The sequence below is a fragment of the Syngnathus typhle genome, linkage group LG16 (genome assembly GCF_033458585.1).
Source record: "Syngnathus typhle isolate RoL2023-S1 ecotype Sweden linkage group LG16, RoL_Styp_1.0, whole genome shotgun sequence".
NCBI lineage: Eukaryota > Metazoa > Chordata > Actinopteri > Syngnathiformes > Syngnathidae > Syngnathus > Syngnathus typhle.
In genome coordinates, this window is record NC_083753.1 from 9648175 (window position 1) to 9664792 (window position 16618).

A 16618-nucleotide genomic window follows, 5' to 3' on the forward strand; every position below is an offset into this window, starting at 1 on the left:
TTTATTACTAGAGCTTCAAATATAGAATAATCAAATTGTTTAAAAGTATGACAGTATTATAATCTTGTTGACAGTTATTTTAGTCGTTATTGTTTATTTTTACCCCTTCACAATGTTACAATGCTTTTCTGTTGATTTATCTTCTTTAAAAACGTAAATGTGGTTAAATTTGCTACAATCTCAACGTAAGATATTGGTACGTTTTACGAGTGTACCTGAACGCACCCCTCGTGAAAACTGAGCTCATCCTCCTGGCTGTGAGCATGCGCAGTAGACGGCAGTCAGGGAGTGTCGATCGGAGCGTTTAATCGGATGTGAAGCATCACGCTTCGGCTTTGTAAGAACCAATTTTGAAACAATAATCCCTGAAAGGATGTACAGGTTTTTAGTAAGAAACGCAAAAGAAGTGAACGACTGACGTGGAAATTGGATTGTCGGACGAGCAGGTCATTTGATGGGTATCTTTTGTTCAAAGGACATTCGAATGGACTGGGAATTATGGGAATTAGTCATTTCCTAAAGAGACTTTTGTCTGCATGCCAAATCCTCTTACATTAAATGTTAAAGAGCAGGCTGCTTTGTGTATCTTTAGTCATTTAAATAGGTTAACCATTCATTTAACCAGCGGCTCCTTTCTATCATTTTTATGATAGGTGACCAATAAATGGAAAATATTTTTCAAATTAATATGGAGTCAAAAAATTAAGTGGTGCACTTCATTCCGCTGCTACTTTAGATTACCTCATTATGAATCATAATACCTCGAAACCCGTTGGAGATAGCAGTTCCATAAACTGGAGGACGTAACAGTGCTCTCTAAAGCAAATCTCTTCAAACCCGCAAGCAGAACCACCAGGCAGCAGTCCAAAGAATTGCCGTGTACATTCCCCGTGCCAGGTTTCCGTCAGTGGGATGCTGAGTGCCACGGCGGACTCAGTGGAGGAGAGGGATGACGAGCAGGAGGATGAAGGAGAAGAGGAGCTGAGAGATGGAGGAGTCCCTTTCTACGTCAACCGAAATGGCCTCCCCATGGATGAGGAAACCTGGGAGAGGATGTGGCGCCACGTGGGTCGGATCCACCCAGACGGCGATGCTTTGGGGAAGAGCATCCGTGGTGCGACTGACCTGGCCAAGGTAAACTTCTAAATGAAGTTAGGTTCAGAAATATTCGGACTCTGGACAGAGTGGTTGTGCATCAGAAGACCTCATTTGAACCCAACCTAATTTGGGTTCATTTGAACCATTCCGTCATGGAGCTGATCATCTGATGTGTTTGTACACAATCACACACTTGTCCTAATTGTACAAACTGTCCTTGTGAAGTGCACACCAAGTGTAGAGATATTTCCACCGACTGTATGTTCCATGGAGGTCTTGCAGATATAACCAACTCCTTTTCTGTCTTGCAGATTCCAATACCAAGTGTGCCTACATACCAGCCTACCACAGCAATTCCATTGCGCCTGGAAGCCATACAGAAATATATCAGGGAATTACAGTATCCTTTGACAACAGAGCACTGACTATTGATCATATTTGTTGCCTTAACTATGACCTCCAGATACAATCACACCGGGACACAGTTTTTTGAAATCAAGAAAAGCCGGCCTCTTACTGCGTAGGCATTTTTTTTTTTTTACCTTGATGCATAAGCAGCAACTAATTCTAATCATAGTACAAATATTTAGATTATGGGCCATCTTGTTGTCACATTGTCCTCCACAGGTTGATGGACATCGCCAAGGAGATGACACGTGAAGCCCTGCCAATCAAATGCTTGGAAGCGGTTATCCTGGGAATGTATCTTTACTGTGGAAAATAAAAACAAAAGTTCAGATGATGAAAAATTAAGTAAAAACAATATTATTGTTCTATATATATCCTTGACCAAGCTTTACAAAGTTACCTCACCAACAGCATGCCGGGTGTGGAGCGTTTCCCCCTCAGCTTTAAGTCTCAGTTCTCAGGGAACTACTTCTACCACATCGTACTGGGAGTCCACAGCGGCGGACGCTTCGGTGCGCTGGGCATGAGTCGGCGCGAGGACCTCATGTTCAAGCCCCTGGAGTATCGTACATTGATGGACTTGGTGCAGGACTTTAAAGAGGCCTACAGGGGCTACTGGCACACCCTACGAAAGGTCAAGATCGGCCAATATGTGTCGCGTGACCCTCACAGCGTGGAGCAGATCGAGTGGAAGCATTCCGTCCTGGATGTGGACGCTCTGAGCAAGGAGGAGCTGAGGAAAGAGCTGGAGAGGCATACTCGGGATATGAGGCTCAAGGTTGGTTCAGTGCCATTCGTCTTGATGGGCACATTCTGAAATGGGCTGTGGGGGTTTTTTTGTCCGCAGATAGGAAAGCCTGCACCTTCTTCTCCTACCAAAGACAGGAGAAATAGCATGGGTTCACCACTCAGAGGACAAGGAAGCCCCATTCGCAGGGTCAGCCGAGTTGACAGACGGTATGAGTCTTAAATGCGTACTTTACCTCATAATTATTTCCACGCTAAATTTCTCTTTTTGGTTTCAGCCCTTCTGGAGAAAAGAAAACTTTGGAACAGAAAGCATCTGGAGACATGAACATGTATCAGATTCGTGTGTGAAACCTCAAATTCATCCAAAAAAAAGAGCCGCATTCACTGTTAAGTTGTCATATCTATTTTTTATTGACTTCTTGAACATTGTAGTTGCATAACTGGTGCTGTTGTGTGTCAACATTTTGACTAACTGTGCAAATATTCCACCGTACCTTGCATAAAGGTTAAGAGTTATCAATCGACGTAAATGTGCTACTTGATATCATCAGTGTCATTGTTATGTAAGTGTGTTAGCATGTGTCAATTTACATTTAATCCAAGAATGCTTAGTGTGATGATCATAAATGACCCTTGTGCCTTCCCACCCAGCAAAAACTGGTTGGGAAAATGTTGGAAATTTCACCCTGTCCAAAAAAAAAATAATGTCTGGTTTTGGTTGAAAAGTTAAAAGACGTCACTTTCATGTCGTTGAAAAGAAGTCTAAAAAGAAGATGTCCTTTTATAGTCGAAATTTGGTTGTACTGTAGCTTTGCTTGTGTACATAAACATGCTTTCTTTATAGCAATTTTTTTTTTTACTTGCCTTAACAAGTGAACACTTCCAAAAAGGTGTCAGTTATGCTATTAGTTGATAGCACTTTTTATCTTTGTACTTTTGAGAACTATCAAGTTCTGCTGTTTTATACGTCACTCTCGTCATATGTAAAATACTCCACATGGAAAACACGTAGTTATTAAATTGCCACAGATTAAATGTTTGTGTCTTTTTTTTTTCTCCACGCTTCAATAAACATATCTCTAACGTCCATTCTTCTCTCCAGATGCAAAAACACTCGACCTTGTTTATGACACTGGGAAACAGACGGCACCTTGTTAGGAAGAAAAATTTGCTGACCCACTTCTTTCTTCCTTGTATGAATATATTAGATGTTACAAAAGCAATGCAGACAAGCAGGCAAACAGCACGAAGGTCAAAGAAGTGCACATTAAACTACACATCCATGAAATAGTCTTTGGTATGTCCACCATGGATGACTTTTTTTTTTTTACTTCCACCGCTCAAAGGATATCGACTCATGTGACAAACATGGCATCCCTCAATCACATCTCGAGTATTTGATTCAAATCCACAGTGGTGGGCTATTAAGGCAAAAGCATTAAAAAAATAATAATTAAAAAAAAAAAAAAGATCTGTCACAAACATTTCCAGACTAAATTACATTGTCCTGAATAAAATGTTTAATGAAAGCAAATGGAAAAAAAAATCATGTATTCAATACAGTAACACTTTTTAAATACTTACAATAAAAATAAAAAATAAAATGTGCAAATTGTCAACCGCAACGGTCAGGATTATTACTACAGCGTATAGAAATGTTCAAACCTTTTTGCTTCATGTCTCCTCTCCAAGTCGGGATATGCATAACAAAAGACAGCAGAGCAATATTGCCCACTCCAAAATTCTCTCCCAAGACCCGTTTTTAACACTCTGTGTTCAAGTCCAATTGAAATTTCGCCACAAGACTGAGATGATCAGATGGGAATATGTAGCTGGGAAGACCTTCCATGGAACATAAGCTTTCCTCAGATAGCAGCGAGAGATAGCCAAGCAACTTCAGACCTTCGCAACCAAATTGGCCTAATAAGCAAAACAAAAATGATTACCAAAATTGTGCAAACATTGAATGTGATGTGATTCATACCTGCTCCAGCTGAGATGCGTTCAGGGGAATAGAAGATGTAGTCCACGATGGCTCCGCCTTCAGAGTGCAGCGTTGTGACTTCCGGGTCAGTAGAATCGGCTAATGTGTGTTCATAGGCGGACTCCAGGTCTAACTGGTGTGTGATTTTGTGTTGAAAACTATCACACACAAACATTACAACCAATTATGTTGCGCATCGCAATTAATAGACTTTCTGTTAAACAAAGAGTATTTCGGTATAACAAACCTAAAATCTGGCCGAGATCTGCTTGACACATCTTTCAAAAAAAAATAATAATAATAATATGAATAAAATACATTGTGCATTTGGCGGCGAGCGTATATTTTTAGCTCTACCTAGATTGTTGTCAGTGAAACCTGGAATAAATGGTAAATCACTTGGACGAATACAAGAAAGTGGACAAAAGCGCAGTTCCAACAGGAAGTCGTGGCTGTAGTGACGTTTTCCACCAGGAGGGGCTTGAAAAATCACAATCGATACAATCAGTCATATTGTTATTGCTCATATAGAACAATAATTCAAATACTGACCCGTGACTGGATTGTGGCTTGCAGTCACCTCACCAGAAGCCACATACTGGCATCGGTCAGAAATTCCAAGACAGTCGGGCCATAGAGGAGCACGCAGTACGTCGTGAGTAGCTTTGTGTGAAAAATCCTTCTGACCCGACACCTGTTGGGGAAAGTGAAAGTGAGGCGATAAAATTACTCAAATATCATTGAAATATTCAGTAACATGGCAGCTTAGTGGGAGCCAAATCTGCCTCACAGTTCTGAGGATCCAAACTGCTGGTGTACCTAATGAAGTGTCCATTAAGCGGTCGAGTCTCACCATCCATGTCGGCAGTCCTCGGAAATCGAGTTCCCCGGTGGTGACGAATTGGTAAAGAGGCATCCTCGGCACAGAGTTGAAGTCCCCGCACAAGATGACGTTACAGTGTTCGCCTTTATTCTTCCACGTTTTCACCACACTGTTGATCTCGGCTAGCATTATGGCTAGTTGGGCTAGCTTGATGTCGCCCCTCCTGGGATTAAACAGCAGGTGCGTGTTGGCCACGCACAGCAAGGATCCCTTCGACGTGACCTCCGACCCCTGATAGACAACAGGCCGAAGCAGCACGATGATGCCCACGTTGTGTCGGTCCAGGAGTTTAGTTTGGGGTCTCAAGAACTCTACGGGCTTGACCGACACCTCGGAGAAGCGACTGCTGCGGTAGCAAGTGGCACAGCCGTCCGTCTTGTTCCCCGTGCGCTGCTTGTAGACACAGTTGTAGCCTGGAAAACCATCAGAAGAACATTTGAGTGAAATCTGGAACTTGATATCCATCAACAATAAGCAAATCATTTAGAGGACTCACCCATTTGGGTCAGAAAAGGCTGCAGTTGTGTTTGATAGTGGTTCTCCTGGACTTCTTGGAGACAAAGAATCTGAATAGTAACATAAAAAGTGTTTTTTTTTTGTGTGTGTGCGAAATAGTTAACTGTTGTGTGGTCGTATTTGACTCACATCTGGCGCCCATTTCTGTATTTCCTCCAAAAGCAGCCTGTAGCGGTTGCTCCACTCCAGTACCTCTCGAGAGCAGTGGATGTACAGCTCAATGTTGGCTTCCAGCAGGTCCTGAGCCAAGATGTTGTAGGACATGACAGTAAAGTCCATGGAGGGTTTCGTGAAAGTGTCGGAGTGCTGTGTTGAGACGTCTTGCCATAACCGCCACATCACTGTTGGAAAACATAAATGCACGTGAAGGATATCGAATTCAGATATGAGTCAAAAGGAAGACGCCACATCCGCACCTTCAAAGGGCGTTGTCTGCTCCAGTGATGGATGATAGCTCAGAGTAGGAAACTGCCAGCGCGGGCAAAAGATTTCCTCTTTACCGTCAGGTCCCGCAGGGAAGTGCCATCCGCTGGGTGGATGACGGCGATTTTCAGCGCTGGAGAGAAGCGATGTCTGCTTCCAGTTTGCTACACCGGGGAACATTAGAGGATCATATTCATCCCAGCACTCGCTTTGTTGTGCGGGTGCATTTCCTGGCTCGACTGCGCTTTCCGTCCTTGCCAGAGCCTCTAGAAGACAGATGAAGTCATCATCCTCAGATTCAGTTTCTTTAGTGTTCGGATGGACAAGCGGACAGTGCATTTGCCCGATTTCTTCTTTGGGTGTTTCCTCTGTAACTTCTACTCCCTTTGAGGCATTCTCCATTGCTGCATATTGGGCCTCACTCATGTTTGTGTCTGGCTCCAGTTTTGCATCCGGTGTCTTATTGTCCTTGTTGAAAAATTGTTCACTCATGTTTTCCTTCTTTTGTCCGGTGGACAAACTGCTTTGGCTGAGCCGCTGGTCAGGCGGGATATTTGGAAGATTGATGAACATCTGACTTGTGGCAGAAGCACTCTCACACACCACCCTGCCATTGACAACTACAGGAGGGCAACAAAATACAGAATCAGACAAAAGCAGGTACCGATGTATTACATTTATTCTTATGTTTACCAAAATAACTTTCATTTGAGATAAATTGCACATGGCCTCACATTCAATTTACAAAATATAAACAAAGAACAGCTATGTTGCCTCAAAACATTGCCACGCCCTGTTATCGTGACGTCACACGCAAAGAGTTCTGCTAACAGGTGCAAGCTAACGGGTTAGCATTACCCCTCCCCACCCCACCAGTGTTTACCAAACTCGACAGTTGAGTAGTGCTCTAAAATATTACTTTCTCCACACTTTAGCTTTGCACAATAACATGTCATCATACAAAACGTCAGCTTTAACTGGTGCACGTGACAATTAAAGCTACCGAGTCTACAAGCAAAATGCATGATAAACTAAGCACTAGCAACGTAGCTTATTTAGCGTCGTCCAAAGGTGGATATAATGATGGCATGGAATAAAACGCATAAACATGCTTTTTTTCAATTCTGCTTACCCGAGGGGCGTCTACGCAAGTACTGTGATAGCGGGTACATAGCGTAAAATAACAGGCAGCTGATCATGCTTCTTTTCTCCCGTTCGCGCATGCGCCATCAGAGCTCCCTTGGATGCAGAGCACACAGTCAAGACCTAAATAACAAGTTTTCATCATAAAAGCAAACTTAATTACAACAACTGATGGAACTTAGAGATATGTTGCAAACTTAGCTTTAATTCAACAATTCTAAAAACTATTTTTTCTTCCATAGTGGGCCGCAGCGTCATCCTTTTTCATCAAAGTCTATTTTTTTGCATCCTCCCTGACACCAGCTCATGTCTTCCATCAACCTCTTCCTTTCATACAATTCTATTTACTCAGACTGAACAAGTCCGGGATGCATGTACATAATTTAGTGCGGTACACACCACGTGCCGTCTGACAGATAGATTTACACAAAGGTGTTCTCTTTCACCTCACAGACTCAATGAAGAATATGGCTCCATTTAGACAGGAAATTCCTTGTTTCTCCATTGCATGTTTTTAATTTCACAGCTAATGCAAATGTCAACTCTGCCTTTTGAGTCTCTCTGTTTAGAGGATGATGATCCATCTACCAAATTAAGACGAGGCTTGGAAGAGGATTTGGACGCAGACTTAGATGGTGAGTGCATTATAACATAAGCTCTCAACTTAATTATCATTTATTTTTAACATTTCGTGCATCCCCAAAGCTACAGATGATGAAACCTTGGGTTCGCCATCTGTAGCTGATGTCTACCTACAAGCCTGCAAGCTTTTGGGTGTTGTTCCAGTGTCCTCCTTCATCCGGAACCTCGACTCTTCCACCATGACCCTCAGCCACTATGGTCTTGGACCATTGGGGTGCAAGGCACTCGCTATTGCTTTGGTGGTGAGTTGCAAAATGGGAGCATGTCACTAAGAGCAATCACTAAAAGCAATACTTTTGCACTCAGGGTGACATGCATGTCAACACTCTGGAACTGGCAGACAACGACATCCAAGCAGAAGGAGCCAAGGATCTGGCCGAAATGCTAAAAGCTAATTTCACCATTCAGCATTTGGTATAAAGAAAAATGCTTTTAATGATAACAAATTAAAAATAAATATATTTATGGTGCAAGTGGGTGTGCATACATATTATAGGACTTGTCCAACAACCATCTTCATTCTTCTGGTGCTGAGCATGTGGGTAAAATGTTGCTGGACAGCTTTTCACTAAAATCAATCAAACTTTCAGGTATGTACAGTATATAATAATGTTAATGTTTAAATTCTATTCTTTATACTCATGACTGGATTGGATATATTATCAATCAATGTCATTGCATGTCATGTCATATTGTCACTGTCAATAATATTCGCTAGCTAGTCATTATTATTATTGTTTCATCCAACAGGAAATGGATTTATAGACGATGATGCAAAGTATTTTGCAGAAGCTTTTTCTGTGAGTTCTTCGATCCGCTGACATCTGACCCTTGCACTCTTTTCTTACCTTGCAAATATTTTTACATTTAGGTCAATCTAAGTATTAAGGAATTAGACCTCAGCCATAATAAGTTTTGTGGACGTGGAGGAGAGTATCTAGGACTGTTGTTAGGTATGCTAGAAATCGCTTACCTACTTGTTTTTGTTAATGCGTTGGCATGACTGTCGGATAATAGCTTAAAGTTCATTCCCATTTGACATATTTACAGCAAATGCCGAGCATCTGGAGGTGCTGAACCTTTGTTGGAATCAAATCAGAATGAAAGGAGCCGTTGCGTTTTGCGCCGGACTCAAGGTACATGGGCCTCGGAGTCTTAAAATATAACACTTGATCTCATTGTCTTTCTCCATATTTAGGTGAATGCAATGTTAAAGCACCTTGACCTATCATGGAACGGTTTTGGGAACGAAGGAGCCCTAGCAATGGGTGAAGCTCTGAAATCCAATCACACTCTGGTGCACCTCAATCTCACCAGCAATCGCATCACCAATGAAGGTGTCAGCATGCTCTGCAGGGGTCTCGAATACAACGACACCCTACGGGTACTGATGGTGAGTAAACTAGTGGTAACCAGCCGACTGTCTGATATAAAATTATGTTTTTTAATTGCTCCTACAGCTAGCTTACAATTCACTAACAGTAGAAGGAGCGCTGTCCCTTCTCAATATGGTGAAGAAAATGTCGAAAACTGCCTTGGAGGAGATTAATATATGCGTAAGTGAAGATAGACTCATCAATGACGTATATTCCAGTTATTTATTTCATTTTTTTTTTATCCGAGCAGAACGTATTGGTCAATGAAACCTTTTTAAATCTGCTGGAGGTGACGTGTGAAGATCATCCTGGTTTGGATGTGCAGTATGGGGGGGTTGGAGGATTTATTGCAAAGAAACCAGTGAAACGCATCGACCCAATGAAAGTCATCCAGGTTGGTTATATGTCCTCATGAAAAGTAGATCCAATGTCTGTTGTAAATTTATTTCGCATTTATTGAAGGACTATCTGGATCAACGCAAACTACGTCTGTGGGATTTCTTCCGAAAGATTGACAAAGATTCCACCATGCGAGTTTCTGTGGTTGATTTCAGGAACGCAATCCAGGTTTGAATAATAATTGACCATATTTTTAAAAATACACGATGGTTTATGTACCCCAAAGTGCGTTTATAAAGAACTGCAACAGAGTCTATAAAAATAGAATCAAGAAAATTTCAATATATTTCATCTTTCCTTTGGAATTTGAACAGCAATCAAGCATTCCCTTGGATCGATTTCAAATTGAGGAGCTGATCCAAAGGCTCGATCGCGACGGGACGGGAATGGTGGACTACAGGTGACGATGTCTCATAATGTTGATTTATATTTGCCTTTTTAATTGCTCCTCTCTGTGTATTGTTATAAAACATTTAGTGGTGGCAACTCTCTCGTCAAACACTGTTTTTATTAGTCAATGATGCTGTCAAACAGTTAACTCAACAACGTTATGAGGTGTCTGTGTTAATATTTAGCTTGATCCCATGGAGCTATTTTGTTCTCTGCAGGGGACTGGTGGATACCAGAAAGCAGATGGTGCAGAATCACCGGCGACAACTGCGTAAGGTCGCATCCCGTCAGAAGAAAGAGAAGCACAAGAGCGATCGCATCCTCAAGACGTTCCAGAGCGCCGTGGAAGCGGTGACGCCGCACGGCTCCGTGGTCATATCTCCAGGAGACACCAGAGAAGATTCCACCGGGCCTCATCGCTTCTCGGCTACTCCTCTCAGCTCTTGGCACCACATTGTGATGTCAAACAGTGGTACGGTCTCCAACCCCAGCAGTGACCACCTGCCCATGTCGGCAGGGGTGACGCCAAGCCGATTCATTAAATCTTCAAATTTGCACTCATGTTCTCAACCCAACCTGCTGAGGGGTTCCGCTCAGTCTGCCCAAGCACGGGCCGTACGCTCCAATCCAGAGATGGGCCACAGCAAGCTTAAGCAACCAATCGTCAACCACCTGACCAGGTCCAGACCTGCTCTTGACGCCACGCAGCTCGGGATTAACACCAAGAAAGAGAAGAAATCTAAAGCAAAGAAAGACGTGGCAAGATACTGAAAGAATCCCAAAACATTTTAAAAAATATAATCAGAACCAATGTGTCTCAATATTTAAAAAATATAATAATATATAATAATAATATAATAATATACGAAGAGATATTTTTCATGTTTGACACGAAAACCAAAGAAGAAAAGCAAATTAGTATAACTTTTGAGCGCTTCCAGGACAAGTATTCTAACCTGGATTATAATCCAATTGATCAGAAATTGTACATGTACAATAATGGCTACTACGTTAACTACCACTTGTGGTTTAACCACACGGCTAAGGCTACAGTTGAACCACCTTTGGCTCCACCCCAAATCTGAGAGTAGTCCTTTGGAAGGGTCGTATTGAATTTTCTTCATCTTTTGTCTCATGAAATTAAGTATCCCTTTCATGATTAAATGCTAATAAATTATCTCATGCATCATCAGTCATGTGTGTCTTTTTGAGCAGGCATCAGAGTTCCACTTTTAAAAGACATTAGGCTGACTACTGCAGATAGTATAGAATATAAATAGAATAAAAATGAAGGAATAATCTTTTTTCCAGATAATGAATGGATAGATGGCTGTTCTGAAATATAGTTTCAATAAAGAAAAAAAAAAACGATGAACGGAAGTGACGTATTGTTTTTCGTAATACGTCATGCGTCTCCGCCCAATGGCGGTCGTTTAAATTTTAAGCTAGTCCTTAGCAACGTCAACCAGGCGAACACACAACTTTTAAAGCAACCATGGCGTCGTATCAATGTGCCTTACAATGTCCACACACTCTGTACCAATCTCCGGCTAAGGTATTTGCTAAACTTAAAAAGAAAGTACAGGACGGAGAACAAACGACGTGTGGAGTTGGACAATACGCAACGCAAATGACAACAGGTTGGAGCGGAAGAGACCATTTCTGGGACTTGAATGAACTCCAGCACAAGTTTGGTGAGGAAGAGGCTTTGACTATTTCGCCAATAAAAAGTCCCCAAAAAAGCGATGGCTATTCATACGCAATGGAGCTCCCAGATACAACCAACGCGTTACATCGATTCAAATCACCAATGGGACGATTTTTGGAGTCGACGTATGAACCTCGCGTCTGCACGGACCCACATTCAACAAGAGACCCTCGACAGATTATTGACAAAAACGTCGCGAATGAAATCTCTCCTACTGACTCCTGCATGCCTTCAGTGTCCAGTTTTTCCCCTGCGAGGAAGAAACTACGGAAAAGAAAAGCAGAGGAGACGAACATGATTTTCTGCGATGCAAATGTCACATCAGAAATCGAAGATGACAGCATTGACACAGTTGGCCATCGGTGCACCCCAAAGAAAACAAGCGAGATGGAAAGTAAGGCGATTTGTGTTGTCTTGAACTTGCTTGTCATTGATGCAGTACTTGTTTTGAGTAATCCATGAATGTATTGCTTCGCAAAGGTTGCAGAGTCTCTTTGGAACGACTCATGTCTCCTGCTAAGATATTCGCTTTCATGAAAGAGAAGGTAAGCAGAAGAGAGAGAGAACAAGACAACAGAGACTGCCAAGAACCAGGTGAACCCCCTGATGGAGGTAATGCTTAACCACAAAAGTCTTTGCCTGATGATAAAATCAACAAGACATGTGTCCTAAAATTTGTGTTTATTATTAGTTGGATGTCAGAGGCTGGAAATTGGGCCAGGAGTCTCCCAGGAGTTTGCAGACAACCAGTCAGAAACACGTCATCCCGAAGAGGACTCTCCCCTCAATGTCACGTCGGAGAGTATTTTGTTCGATCCCATCCTCCTCAACGAGCCCTCCATCTGCATTCCAAAGAAACACAGCTCACTGTTCAAGAACAAGCAAAAGGAAAACTTGACAAAAATACCCTATGTGAGTACAAGTTTAATCAATGTAAATTTCTCTTAAAATCCTCATTATTGTTTTGACGAGATTCATATTTATGAGGAGCATCACAGTTGTCATGATTTATAATTTTTAAGAGTGACTATTATCTTCAGAATATTACAATGTAATTTATTGTTGTTAAGATCAGTTTAGAGGCACGTTACATTTTTTGTTGTTGTTTTTTTCCTTGGCAGGAGAATGCTATTAATCTTAAAGAGTGGTTCCTGAGGAGGAATCATAATGGCATATTTGTGGAAGGAATCCGCATGTAAGTCATTTTTGTCATCTTTTGGCCAAGATTTAGATATTAAGTACATTTTAGAATTTTTTTGTGTTTCATCTGGCACAGGGAGAACAGGACACCGTGGAACAGCAACATCATTGTGGAGAGAATTTCCAGCACTGTGTTGAAAACGTTGTCTGGCAACGTTTACATCTTGGTGGGGAAGATGAATCTGCACATGAAGACTGGTAAGATGAATGGAATGCTGAATTGTAATGATGGTGATTGTTTCACTGACTCGTGTCACATTTTGTTGTTAGACTTTCCCCGCTGGCTTTTGAGGTTGTTTGCCCATGGATTCCCTGCAAATTGGAAAGCGCTTTACCACAAGTTTTTGGCGGAATTAAAAGAGTAAGAATCTTTTTCTGCAATATTTCAGACCTGTATATTCTTCTTATAATGATACAGTAAATGAGAAAATGGTAAATAAGCGTGATGACGTAACCGAGTGCCGTCTGTAACCTTAAAATGTTGCATGTTGCTTTATTGAAATCAAATAATAAAGGCTGGGTTTGATTTATGTTAGCAACAGGAGCAAAGTAAACACTGTAAAGGCAAGTAAAACAACAGAGAAGTCTGCTCCCGCCCCAACAATAAAAAGACACAAGGAAGCGCCTGTCCAGAAGAGTAAGTAGAAGAGGGGAATAATTGATCAAATTTGAATATTGATCAATCTCCAGCATTTAACAATTGAACACACTCTTTTTCTGTAGCGAACACCAGTGCGTTTTTCCAAAAAGTGACCCGGAGCGGGCGGACGATCAAACCACCCCTGGAATACTGGAAAGGAGGCAGGATCTTCCTGGATGCAGACTTTAATACTACCATCTATGACAATTACAACAGCCTTAGCCTCAACTCCGTAAGTACAAATGAGTGATACCATTTTTTTTTGTACATTTACAACAGCTGCCCAATGTGTGGTGAATTTGTGATCATTTTTATTTGACTTTTTGAAGGATGTTTCAAAAGTGGTGCCTGAGGCAAAGTCTAAAAAAACTACCCAGGCTATTCCTCTCAGCGATAAAGGTAAATGCTAATTTGAGCAGCAAACTTTTGCCACCTCAAATGAACTCAACGCAGTTCACTTCAAGTCACAGACTTTTACCATGGCAATAAACAAATCAAATCATAAAAAAAAAATTAACGACTGTGTTCTCTCTTATGGTTCTAGGTCACACACAAAGCGAATCCAGCAGAGATAGCGTTCCGTCGGCGACACCAAAAAGAGACAAGAGGCCGCAAAGTCAAAGTCTACCTGAAGCGAATCACTCTGCTTCACCCAAAGTAGCAGTGAAGAGGCCGAGCCGCCACGCCGTCAATGAAGAGTCGAAAAATGACAATGCGCTACCGTCCAGTCAACCCAAGAAGCTCCCCCAACAGCGGTCCAAAGCAAAGCCGTGCAATGCTCCTCTGAAAAATGGCAATGCGCTACCGTCCAGTCAACCCAAGAAGCTCCCCCAACAGCGGTCCAAAGCAAAGCCGTGCAATGCTCCTCTGAGGAGGTCAGCGAGAAAAAACACCCCCCTTCAGTTATCCACCGCTAATGAAAACTCACTCGCGTCTGAAGATGAGCAGTCGCGGGACAAGGAGGAAAGGCGAAGCAATCACGCTGCTAGCGCCCATGAGAACACAAGACCCAAACCCCAAAAGTTCCCCAGGAAGGAGTCCAAAAAGAAAGCACTTAAATCTCCTGCGTTAAATAAGTCAGAAATAAAGCTCGCTTCACAGTTGTCTGCTGATAAAGAAATATTAGAAGAGGAGCAGGCGCTTTCTGCATGGAGGAAAAAACAGGACAAGAAGGGGCATCCGTCGCCAAGTCATTCCCAAAATCTCCCGGTACAAGAGCCCAAAAGGAGGCGGGGGAGAAAACGGCCCCCGCCTCGCTTTTATGCTCAGGAGGAGGAGGTGCAGGAGAGGCCAAGTCCTCACACCAGCGACTCCAGTGATCAGTCAGACATTGAGAACACATCGCCATCCAAAAAGACTTCCCAAAAGGGGTCCAAAACCAAGGGGTCCAAAACCAAGGGGTCCAAAACCAAGGGGTCCAAAACTAAGGGGTCCAAAACCAAGGGGTCCAACACTCCTCCATCGAGAAGAGAGGAGGCAGTGAAGCGAAGCAAAAGGAAGCCCAGAAAGCAAAACAGGAACCCGAATCGCGACAGCGCCAAACTCACGTCGCCCGCAAAGTTGACGCAATCTAACAAGAAAGTCAGCCCAAGGTCCACTGAATCTCCTCAAGCCCAAGATGAGGATCAGTGGACACAAGATGAGGAGGCAAAATTACAGCAGTAAGAGCAGCCACAAAATAATAAATGTTGTCTTTAGCAGAAATTCACTTCTCTTTGTCAGGGCTTTGTCCAGGTGTTTTCTGTCCTCTCCCACGGCATTCTGCTGGGAGAATGTGGCCACGATGGTCGGCACGCGCTCGGCAGAGGAGTGCTACTACAAGGACATGGCCTTGCGAGGCTGCCACGTTCCGGGGAGCAGCACCGGGAAAAAACAAAAGAAAAAGGCGGAACCGCCAAAACCCACAGGTAAGGCATTTGGAATTGAGTACAAATGTTGTGCAAGATCTTGCGAAACTATTTTTCTTTCTGTTCCAGACTGTCCCGTCATATCAGCAGGCATCGGGACCTTCAAGAGAAAACAGCAGGTGCGGCAGTTCCTGGAGACCATGCCCCGAGAGAATACCGACGACGCCTTCAGCGCACCGCACAATGAGGGCTTTGAGGTTGGCGCCGCTATTTCCTCTTTCTACTCCGGAGATGAGCTGACATTGCTCCTCACCCTTTGTAGTTCCCGCCCTTGTGTTTGGATGGAACGCAGGACTTCCACCTGGAGCCCATGTCGCCGAGTGCGCTGCATTTCTCTCAAGCGAAGACTCCTCGCTGTCGTCACGCCTCTCCCGGAGTGATGCATTCTACAAACATGTGACTGCTTTGTCTCAATTCCCGCCACACAATTCGGGAAAAGCCTTTTTTGTTTTGGTACTAGATTTTTCAAGATATGTCCTTGACTTGTCTCCTTCTCCTCAAATTCCAAGGCTCCATGGGGACAAGCTCGTCTTTAACCTACAGAAAGCCATAAAACAAACTCGGGTCAACGGCTGCAAAAAAGTTCCAGCGAAGGTACTATTTACGTACATTCTGATGATACTTTGTCAGTCAACTTGACTTACTTTCTTTTATTATCCCTGACAGAACGTTGCTCCCCCACCATCAGTCAAACGAACAACGAAACCAATTAAAAACTTAGGTAAGGGTTTATTGACAGGGGGTTTGGATTGCTTGAAAATAATTCAAATATACGCAAAACAAAGTAGCACATGTAAAAAGCTTCAATAGCTTTAAGAAAAAATGATTTGTTCTTTCACACCTAAGCAAGTATGCACCCTCCTTTTCTCCCCCTAGGAAACGATTCCATTTTCATCCAGGAGTTGTTTTCAATGAAACCTGCCACGTTGCTTGACAGTGGGGAAGAAGAGGACTTTTACTTCTCCGACAGTGACTGAAACCAATTGACATTAGACATAATTGTAAAGATGTAAATGAAATATATCCATGGCAAATGTTTGTTTTAATCGTATTTCATTAAACAAAAACCTACCTTTTTTCCTGTACCATATTTCAGTTTATTTTTTTTCTTATTGTCAACAGATCAATCATTGATCAACTCTATTCCTGTG

At 42.6% G+C, this 16618-nt stretch overlaps 4 protein-coding genes across 7 annotated transcripts; 3 read left to right on the forward strand and 1 right to left on the reverse strand.

Moving 5' to 3' along the window:
* The first annotated feature begins 278 nt into the window (after positions 1–278).
* Positions 279–3291, forward strand: vash1 (vasohibin 1). 2 transcript variants are annotated; one of them, XM_061301781.1, is made up of 8 exons: positions 279–446; positions 898–1134; positions 1410–1498; positions 1562–1618; positions 1726–1800; positions 1903–2284; positions 2354–2463; positions 2532–3291. In XM_061301781.1, the coding sequence occupies exons 2-8, from the start codon at positions 913–915 to the stop codon at positions 2602–2604; spliced, it is 1008 nt and encodes a 335-aa protein (XP_061157765.1). In that variant the 5' UTR covers positions 279–446; positions 898–912; the 3' UTR covers positions 2605–3291. The 2 variants fall into 2 exon arrangements, with proteins under 2 accessions (XP_061157765.1, XP_061157766.1); XM_061301782.1 differs by having other exon boundaries at positions 287–337.
* Positions 2644–7300, reverse strand: angel1 (angel homolog 1 (Drosophila)). Of its 2 annotated transcripts, XM_061301780.1 has the most exons (11): positions 7195–7300; positions 6056–6682; positions 5769–5980; positions 5620–5689; positions 5454–5536; positions 5094–5354; positions 4793–4934; positions 4598–4720; positions 4488–4518; positions 4241–4398; positions 2644–4176 (listed from the first exon to the last, which is right to left on the reverse strand). In XM_061301780.1, the coding sequence occupies exons 1-11, from the start codon at positions 7283–7285 to the stop codon at positions 4019–4021; spliced, it is 1956 nt and encodes a 651-aa protein (XP_061157764.1). In that variant the 5' UTR covers positions 7286–7300; the 3' UTR covers positions 2644–4018. The 2 variants fall into 2 exon arrangements, with proteins under 2 accessions (XP_061157764.1, XP_061157763.1); XM_061301779.1 differs by having other exon boundaries at positions 5094–5536.
* LOC133169520 (leucine-rich repeat-containing protein 74A) lies at positions 6712–10804 on the forward strand. Its single transcript, XM_061301783.1, is given in 13 exon segments — positions 6712–7840; positions 7911–8089; positions 8154–8261; positions 8344–8437; positions 8598–8647; positions 8719–8800; positions 8898–8983; positions 9046–9240; positions 9308–9403; positions 9474–9617; positions 9686–9790; positions 9937–10022; positions 10231–10804. Coding segments are annotated over 13 exon segments (1926 nt in total). The 5' UTR covers positions 6712–7713.
* Positions 10805–11425: 621 nt separating this feature from the next.
* Positions 11426–16552, forward strand: mis18bp1 (MIS18 binding protein 1). Of its 2 annotated transcripts, none has more exons than XM_061300653.1 (16): positions 11426–12114; positions 12201–12332; positions 12412–12632; positions 12842–12915; positions 12997–13118; positions 13191–13281; positions 13457–13557; positions 13644–13792; positions 13890–13959; positions 14105–15221; positions 15283–15467; positions 15537–15664; positions 15730–15863; positions 15977–16061; positions 16134–16188; positions 16344–16552. In XM_061300653.1, the coding sequence occupies exons 1-16, from the start codon at positions 11508–11510 to the stop codon at positions 16442–16444; spliced, it is 3372 nt and encodes a 1123-aa protein (XP_061156637.1). In that variant the 5' UTR covers positions 11426–11507; the 3' UTR covers positions 16445–16552. The 2 variants fall into 2 exon arrangements, with proteins under 2 accessions (XP_061156637.1, XP_061156638.1); XM_061300654.1 differs by having other exon boundaries at positions 13463–13557.
* The last annotated feature ends 66 nt before the right edge of the window (positions 16553–16618 follow it).

What these genes read in the sequence shown, in the direction of transcription:
- vash1 (XM_061301781.1), top strand. Translation starts at nt 913, where the DNA reads ATGCTGAGTGCCACGGCGGACTCAGTGGAGGAGAGGGATGACGAGCAG. An exon ending in AAAAGCCGGCCTCTTACTGC is followed by an intron (nt 1,619 to 1,725) that starts GTAGGCATTTTT and finishes TGTCCTCCACAG; the next exon opens with GTTGATGGACATCGCCAAGG. An exon ending in CTCGGGATATGAGGCTCAAG is followed by an intron (nt 2,285 to 2,353) that starts GTTGGTTCAGTG and finishes TTTTGTCCGCAG; the next exon opens with ATAGGAAAGCCTGCACCTTC.
- angel1 (XM_061301779.1), bottom strand. Translation starts at nt 7,285, where the DNA reads ATGCGCGAACGGGAGAAAAGAAGCATGATCAGCTGCCTGTTATTTTAC. An exon ending in GCAGACAACGCCCTTTGAAG is followed by an intron (nt 5,981 to 6,055) that starts GTGCGGATGTGG and finishes GTTTTCCAACAG; the next exon opens with TGATGTGGCGGTTATGGCAA. An exon ending in TACAGAAATGGGCGCCAGAT is followed by an intron (nt 5,690 to 5,768) that starts GTGAGTCAAATA and finishes GTTACTATTCAG; the next exon opens with ATTCTTTGTCTCCAAGAAGT.
- mis18bp1 (XM_061300653.1), top strand. Translation starts at nt 11,508, where the DNA reads ATGGCGTCGTATCAATGTGCCTTACAATGTCCACACACTCTGTACCAA. An exon ending in AGGTGAACCCCCTGATGGAG is followed by an intron (nt 12,333 to 12,411) that starts GTAATGCTTAAC and finishes GTTTATTATTAG; the next exon opens with TTGGATGTCAGAGGCTGGAA. An exon ending in GGAAGCGCCTGTCCAGAAGA is followed by an intron (nt 13,558 to 13,643) that starts GTAAGTAGAAGA and finishes CTTTTTCTGTAG; the next exon opens with CGAACACCAGTGCGTTTTTC.